This window comes from Triplophysa dalaica, chromosome 22, assembly GCF_015846415.1.
Source record: "Triplophysa dalaica isolate WHDGS20190420 chromosome 22, ASM1584641v1, whole genome shotgun sequence".
NCBI classification, from domain to species: Eukaryota; Metazoa; Chordata; class Actinopteri; order Cypriniformes; family Nemacheilidae; genus Triplophysa; species Triplophysa dalaica.
The window spans coordinates 20,032,849-20,041,345 of record NC_079563.1 but is presented as its reverse complement, the minus strand read 5'-3'; the positions used below and the strand labels follow the sequence as shown (position 1 = coordinate 20,041,345).

General features: G+C 37.8%; 1 protein-coding gene across 1 annotated transcript in view; it reads right to left on the bottom strand.

The window, feature by feature from the left end:
* Window positions 1–1,363: 1,363 nt before the first annotated feature.
* ssbp2b (single stranded DNA binding protein 2b) overlaps window positions 1,364–8,497 on the bottom strand; it is a 31,825-nt gene continuing 24,691 nt past the window's right edge. The window contains exons 6-17 of the mRNA XM_056736297.1: window positions 8,458–8,497; window positions 8,051–8,117; window positions 7,789–7,859; window positions 7,649–7,716; window positions 7,521–7,566; window positions 7,401–7,436; window positions 6,676–6,733; window positions 5,760–5,830; window positions 5,559–5,637; window positions 5,318–5,346; window positions 4,601–4,699; window positions 1,364–4,521 (exon numbers count right to left, since the gene is read on the bottom strand). The exon at window positions 8,458–8,497 is cut by the window's right edge and continues 20 nt beyond it. Coding sequence (XP_056592275.1) covers window positions 4,492–4,521; window positions 4,601–4,699; window positions 5,318–5,346; window positions 5,559–5,637; window positions 5,760–5,830; window positions 6,676–6,733; window positions 7,401–7,436; window positions 7,521–7,566; window positions 7,649–7,716; window positions 7,789–7,859; window positions 8,051–8,117; window positions 8,458–8,497 — 694 coding nt within the window. The 3' untranslated portion in view covers window positions 1,364–4,491. The remainder of the gene's footprint in view (window positions 4,522–4,600; window positions 4,700–5,317; window positions 5,347–5,558; window positions 5,638–5,759; window positions 5,831–6,675; window positions 6,734–7,400; window positions 7,437–7,520; window positions 7,567–7,648; window positions 7,717–7,788; window positions 7,860–8,050; window positions 8,118–8,457) is intronic.

Genomic DNA, 8,497 nt, shown 5'->3' with positions numbered 1-8,497 from the left:
TGTCAAGATCTGCACAGTTTAGCTCCATCCAGCTCTAAATCTCACCTGATTGGAAGTTTCTAGTAATCCTGAAGATGTTGATGAGCTGAATCAGGTGTGTTTGATTAGGGTTTGAGCTAAACTGTGCCGTGTCCCTCCAGGAACTGAGTTTGACACCCCTGCTTTAAATGATTGAAGCCTACAAATAACAAAGGACAATTTCTTCTCTTCTCGTCTGTAGAAGCTTTTTTGTTGTGTTCCTGTAGGCTAAATGTTCTTTATGGAACTATAGAGGACAGGTATGTGGGAGCAAATGTGGGACAGGTAGTGTTTGACAATGTAAAACTTTGATATAACAGAATGAAAATATTTAAACATATTTTTCCCTACCTTTTAGTTCGTAAAAATTGTTGGTTGTTAGTCCATTCCAACTACAACATAATTAAGGCATAAATAAAATTAAAAATATCATAAAACAAATATAAAATAATAAATAACATAAAGCAAAGATAAAATTAAATATAACATAAAATAAAGTTTCATGGCGATTTCAATTTAAGGATAACTGTCTCTTTACATTTTGAGCATCAGACGCAAACTTACCAAGATTGTACACTTTGAAGATCTTTTCAAAAGGAGAAAAGAGAAGGAATAGTGAAAAATAGTTTCTCTTTTAAAATGTTATGTAAAAAAATATTTGCAAATAATGAAATTATTTATATTTTAAAACGCTTACCACAACCTATAAACAGTTTCCAAACCACACAGTAAACAATGTTTTACTCTGAATAAAAGGTGGAGTCAAATTTACTTGAAAAAAGCTATAAACGTTTTTTACTCATAATATTTGAACAAATAAAAAAGGAGCTTTCATGTAAAAGCTCAACAGGCAAGGCTTAAGGCTCTATAGATCAAAGCAGAAGGTTTTTCCAAGTTAACTTATGCATTATTGCTCTTCAGGTTGAAAAAGAAATTGATAAAATGCTCTTTTATTTTATCTGGAAAAATACAATTGAGCGGTTTCCCTGACAGGGCTTGAGTCCAAGAAAACACTTCTGTCTTTTTACTAGACATTTTTATAAATGTGACTTTTAAACAAAGGTCTAGTCTTGGTTTAACCTAAACCATGTCTATGAAACAGGGCCTTAGGCATTTAGTGGTTGTGTACAGCTGCAGGATTATTGAAGATATAACAGCAGTCTCTTCTCTTCAAACTGTTGGTCGAATAAAACCTCACCAATATGTCTTCTTCTTGTTTAATAGTGAACAACTCTTTGAGCATTTCCACCATCAAGCGCCTGCACTGGACTGAAATTTAAAGTCACATGTGTGATGTGTCTCGTGTGTCATATTCCTCCCCAACTTCTGAACCGAACACACAGAGTCTGTTAAACAGCAATGAGAAGCTTTATATCAGTATATCCAAAAACATCTCTGTGTATTTACAAAAGTCAACACAAGGTAGAAAATAAACACTTCACAAACTGAAAAAATGAAACATCAAATGAAAACGACAGGATCTCAGGCAGAATGTTATTACAAATGAACACAAAAACATACATCTCAAGTTATTGTAATTTGTACAGCATCATCTTAAATAATTCACACAGACACGGATGAATCAGAATCCAAGCGTAAAAAAAATGTGCATAAAACTCAAAGCAATAATAATTTCACTTAAAATAAAAAGGCAAAGCAAATCACAGTTTGTCCGGGTGACACAATGACAGATGTATAAATACATTTTTTTCATGAATCCGCTCGCTCTTCGTCGTCCTTCTATCATGAAATCCTCTCCTTTTTGACTCGTGCAACAAGATTTTCAAAAATCATGTATGTTTAAAACATTAGCGCTTGAACAATGAATATTTGTTAACTGATGCAAACGTTCTTCAGTTCAGTTCACATGGCAGAAATTGTGCAGAATAAGAGTATTTCAGGGTGGGTTTAATATGGAATGGCTGTTCTTCTTAGGCATCGTCCTGAACAATTCATCTTCTATTCTGAAATATATACAAACAGAACCTCCAGATTTGGTTGGACGGCTCAGAGCACAGATGTCTCAAGGATGTATGTTGAATGACATGATCATTTACAGACGTCAGAAATATAAACATGTTTCCAAATCACGCTGCATCTCCGTCATCGATGATAAACACATGATGATCTGATACAGCGAGCTCACGGGGAATCTGTTTTATCATTGGGATTCTGTGTGGAGGTCATTATATCTGACTTCTTCTCTCTGCTTCTCCTGCAATAATTGAAAGAAAATGTGTGAGGTGTTTTACTTCAAAAACAAGAGCTGATCGCTGCACACGGGCACTTCTCAGACATGTGACCCGGGTTCCATTCCCGTCTCGTGGTCCTTTCCTGATCCCACCCCTCTCTCTCCCACTTCACTTCCTCTCACAGTTCTCTACAAATGTTGGCAAAAACACCACACAGAAAAAAACCTTCAAGTGTAGAATCTCTCTCTGCATCTCTTTCAAGCTCATACAACGCTCAATATCTCTTCTTCATGCATGCACATGTAATGTTAAATGTACACCTACATACTGTATGTGAACCTGGAGCACAAAACCAGTGAACATCCGTTCATTTCAAAAGTCTGTAAGCAAAGGGTGCAATCGCTGACACACACAGACACACACACACAGACACACACACAGGTGTTTTGGGTCAACAATGCTCCATATTGGGCAGGACAAGACTGTCCATAAACAAAAGGGAGCTGCAGTTTAATTGTTTGTCAATATAATTTCATATATGTTATAAAATATAATCTCATGGGATTATTTTACTTGTACCCGGAATATTGAGCATTATTTGATTTGATAATTAACAGATGAGAATTTCCTACACCCTTCAATTAGATTAATTCATGGTCTTCTGCCCTTCAAAGGCAGTCTGTCATAGCTGAGTTCACCTCCGTTTGGAATTGACCTTTCATTTGAATAGTTTTATTTTCATTTGAATATTTTATTTTCATTTGAATAGTTTTATTTTTATTTGAATAGTTTTATTTTTAATTGAATAGTTTTATTTTCATTTGAATAGTTTATTTTCATTTGAATATTTTATTTTCATTTGAATAGTTTATTTTCATTTGAATATTTTATTTTCATTTGAATAGTTTATTTTCATTTGAATATTTTATTTTCATTTGAATAGTTTATTTTCATTTGAATAGTTTATTTTCATTTGAATAGTTTATTTTCATTTGAATAGTTTTATTTTTATTTGATTAGTTTTATTTTTAATTGAATAGTTTTATTTTCATTTGAATAGTTTTATTTTCATTTGAATAGTTTTATTTTCATTTAAATATTTTATTTTTATTTGATTCATTTACACATTGAATGTGAAGTACTCAACGGTCACCTGAGGGATCTTTGTACACTCAATGGCATCAGTCTATCTGCGTAAAAAAGTGCTCAGGCAAGTTTCAAGATATGATAAAAAATTAATTGTAAATAAAAATAAATGATAAAATGACTATTATAACCCTTTAGGCCTCATATTCAAAATGAAGGTAGAGAGTGGTTTCTAACAGAGACAGATCTCTGACGTGTACAGGAATACTTTTCTTACGTTTTTCCTGCTTTCCCCTGATGTAAATAACAGCGCAATGTTTCTACAAAATATCCAATGTCTGTATACAAATACTTTCCGGTCCTTGAATTCATATGTCTGAAATACAAATACTTTCAAGCACTTTCAAGAAGAGTGGGAACGGCTGTATGTGAAGCAAAAGCCAACCAAGCATTGTACGGCTCAAAATGATCTATTTTTCTTTTGTGCCAAGAATCATAAGGATATTAAGTGAACATCATGTTCGGTGAAGATATTTTGTACATTTCCTAATTTAAATATATCAAAACTTTACCTTTGTGAGTGGATGCAGCAAAATCGCGAACAAAAAACACCTCTAAACTTCATCCGCTGCTGCCGCTCTTTGAGAATCACCCACTGAAGTTTGATCTCTATGTAAAGCTTTCAGGTTCATCTGCTCTCCTCCATCTCATCCCAGCAGTGAGAGAGTGTTAAATCAAACCTGTTTCTTCTTAACACCGGTCTGCTACAGCGCCTCTGATGGACAACTTGAAGGTGATTGTCTCAATATTTTGATCGTTTTGCACCCTCAGATTCCAGTGTTTTAAATAGTCGTCTCTCAGCCAAATATTCTCCTCACAAGCCACACAACAGTGGAAAGCCTATCATATTATCTGAAAGCTGAATAAATATGAATAAATCATTTGAAAAGTTCACCCATAAGACTGGTTTTGTTGTCCAGGGTCACATATATACAAAAAGATTATATAGACAGATTGTTCTCGTCACAGCGAGACACCAAACTGAGCCATGCTGGATGTGGTTGAGGATGCCATCCTTACAAATAAAGAAAGTGAAAAGATGAGAGAAAAGAGGAGGATTGGACCCATGTTCTTCAGAGGTCTGGCTACAGCGCGCTTACATGAGTTCATCATCATCATCATCATCATCACGTGTTTACACACTCATGGTCATGTTTGGAGAATACTGCAGACACACAGAACACACGTGTTTTGAGAACTCAAGTATTTCTCTGAGCAAAAGTGAAATTAGTAAAGTGACATACGCTCTCATTCTGGAAGGGGTTGAGGAAGTTTCCGCTTATCTCCCCGTCATCTCGCGGTGTTCCGGGCTGATTGCTCATGCTCAGTGTTCCTGGAGAATTCTGTTAAAACAAACACACACACAAAAAAATGTTGTTCTGTACAATTGATAAGCTTTTGTGCCCATGAGGACCTCACTTTTGGTCCCCACAGTGACACAAGGCCCCATGAGTTGGTGTGTATTCAGGTTTAGGTCTCCACCAGGATATCACAACACGACACACACAGTTTATGACTGAATCCATCACTTGTTTTTAAACTCATTTTCTAATGATTAATTGGATAGTTTGATATTTTATTGAAGTATGAAACAGGATGACGGTCATGTGAATGTATTAATAGGAATGTCCATATGCTCAAACACAAGTGCAATTAGTTTCAACCATCATCTATTTATGTTTTTATATAGTTTTGTATTTTGTTGTGCAGAACTTGTTCGGTTCTCTCACTTTGTTCCATTTCATTAAAATGAGAATATAATTTCAGATGAATTCTAATCCAAACTCTTACACTGCAAAGATGGGAATGTTAATATTAATGCTGATACAGGACTGTAAAACAAAATTCACAAATTCATGCATTCAAAAGATAAGCCGATACACAACAATGCAAACTGTGGATGGTGTTAATTGTTTGATTTGAATATGATGACTCTGCATTTGACAAATAGAAAGTCTTACCTTGGGCATACTGTCCATGTCAGCCGAGCCTGAAAACATGCGCCACATTTCAGATTCAAGAACTAAAATGGTTTCAATGCAGTTAAACAACAATGATTCATTTCAAATATTCGGTGATGTGACCACAAGATGGCGTAAGAACACGAGACAAATCATGGAAGGTGAGTTTAAACTGCATTAAGTGTCTTTTGATATTGTTGAACATCCATCTAAGAGTTTATCTGTCTGTGTACAACTCTACCTAATGATCCGTTCATGTGATGTGGCTCCATCCCTGACATTCCACCCATTGGACCTTCACCACCCGGACCCAGTGGAAACTGACACACATGCACACAGACACACACACACACACACACACACATAGTTATTTTGTCTGTACATAATCAGATACACTTCAGTCATGTTTGTCATGTGTAAAAACATTTGAAACTCAAATCACATTTTGTCGGTTTCCTCCAGGTGGCACAGTGTTGATCATTGTGTACATGTTCTCTCCTGAGTTTGTTGAGTCTGTAGAACACAAGTCAAACAGATAAGGACTCATGGACATATAAATTACTGATATGGGCTTATATATATATGAATATACTGTATCTGCTATAGGGCACAGAGCTGTTACTCATTCAGAGACTTCATCATTTCACTGGTACACGCACACACGCACACACACACACACACGCACGCACACACACACACACGCATGCACGCACACACACACACACGCACGCACACACACACACACACACGCATGCACGCACACACACACACGCACGCACGCACACACACACACAGATGATGAAATCGTAGAATTTAAAGGGGAGTTCCGGCCAAAAATCTAAATTCTGCCATTAATCACTCGCCATCAAGTAGTTTAACATCTCTATGACCTCCATTTTTTCCCAAAAACGCAAACAATATTCAATGCACTGAAAGTGCATAAAGACATTGTAAAATATCAGTATAAATTATTATAATGCGACCAGGATACTTTTGTGCGCAAACAAACAAAACTTGATTTGGTTGTTAGTTTCCAGCGCGCGTTCCTGAGAACCACACGACAGTGCATGCGGTGTTAGCATCGCTCCATGCATGTGGGCTCTGACGTAGAGCCTGTGTGGTAAGAAAGCGCATGCGTCAAGTGTCATGTGGCTCGTGTGTTTGGTTGCCTTGAAATCTATGGAGGAGTCAAAAAGCTTCCAAAACTGCTTTTGCATTGTGGGGGAAAACAGAGGTCAAACAGATCTTAAACTACTTGAGAGTGAGTAATTAATTGCAGAATTTTCATTTTTGGCCGGAGTTTCCCTTCAAGTGTGTATTGAATGTCAAGTAGAGATGTGAAGATGCAGGGTATGTACCTGCAGGGCTGGGCATTATGGGAGTACCTGGTGGTCCACCTCCTCCTCCCGGCGGACCCTGAGAAAAGAGAAATATTGTTCTGCTTCATGTCAACACAAGCTAATGACTATGATGTGTGTGATGTGTGATGTTTGTGTGTGTTTGTGTGATGTTTGTGTGGTTTGATGTGTGTCTGTGCTGTGGTCAGCATCTGCTCTATCCTCCCTCTTCACAAATCTCATTATCTCTCTCTCTCTCTCTCTGCTGACTCGGCTCACTCTTCCCGGGCGTCTGCTCTCATCGGGCTGTTTTCAGTAAAGTTACCGCCGCTCTTCTCCACAAATCATCTGAGCCGGGAGTTACCGAAAGTGTTTTATCAGACTTTAGCTCCTGTGCCCATCTAAACCCCCACAGCGCTCATCTCAAGCGCGTTTAGGTGTCTGTTAGCTGACCAGTCTTTAACATGATGTGTTTCACACAATCAGAGGCTACTTTTATCTGAAAATTTTACTTCTGACAATTTCACCTACTTTTCTGTGACCACAAAGTATCAAAGGATAAAGGCAGTTACCTTTAACAAAGCATATAATTATGTCAACAAAAGAAAAGCCAACCCAACAGAGTTCTAATATCATGACATTAAAGTCATCTCAGTGTTGCTAATGTGTTGTGAGTATGTGTGGGATCCTGTAATAGATGTTTGGATGGATTACAGGTGATATCCCGTCTGGGTCACCACACTTACCACGTAACTCCCGGGGGATGCTGATGAGTATGCGATCTAAATGTCAACAAAGACAATGTCAATAAATAAACACACACACATTTCTTCATGAAACATGACTGACATTTGAAAACCACTCACTGAGTTTGAGTTGGGTGGGATTGGCCACGGTCTGCCTCCAGGAGCCCTGCCCATAAGATTAGATGTGTTATATTCAGAGAATACTGTACGTCTGTTAACATGAAGAGTAAGTGATTACACGGTCATACATGTTCATTCCTGGCATTCCAGGACCTCCCAGAGCATTGAGCGGAGGTCTCATTCCTCCTCCATATCCCTTCAAAATAAAAGAATCATGTAAGTGTTTTCATCTCAAAAACAGTTCTATTTCAACACCAGCGTGACTCACCTGTGGACCTAACGGAACCATCCCTCTGGGTGGAGTCATCCTCTGCATAGCTCCGCCCATATTTGGATGACCTGTTTAGATGTAAATGTGTGGTAAATAACACTCGGTGTGAAATGTGACCTGACCATCACTTAACAGTAGATATTTCACACCAAGATGAAAATCAGGTGAAGAAGTAAAGGATCTGAAGACGATCTGTTAGGATTTATATATATATTGATGTTGTTGAACTGGACGAATGTAGTGATTTCTGGAAACAAACCTTGTTGCCTTGATGGATCCATACCACTGGGTAATAACGGCTGGTTTCCAGGGATGCCACCTAAAGCCTGAACCAGACACAACATACAGTTTGTAGACGTTCATTCATGCATCGAAGATGAACTGAAATATCATTTCATTTCATTCACATTTAGTCATTTGGCAGACGCATTTATCCAAAGCGACTTACAGTGCACTTATTACAGGAACAATCCCCCTGGAGCAATATGGAGTAAAGTGTCTTGCTCAAGGACACACTGGTGGTGGCTGCTGGGATCGAACCAGCAACCTTTGATTTACCAGTTCAGTGGTTTACCCCACTAGACCACCATCTCGCACATATATATATATAATATTTACAAACACTAGTGTGTCTGATGTTATAGTGTTGAAGAGACGAACGAGCACCTGATTGGGTATTCTGAGAGGAGGTCTGGGACCACCAGGG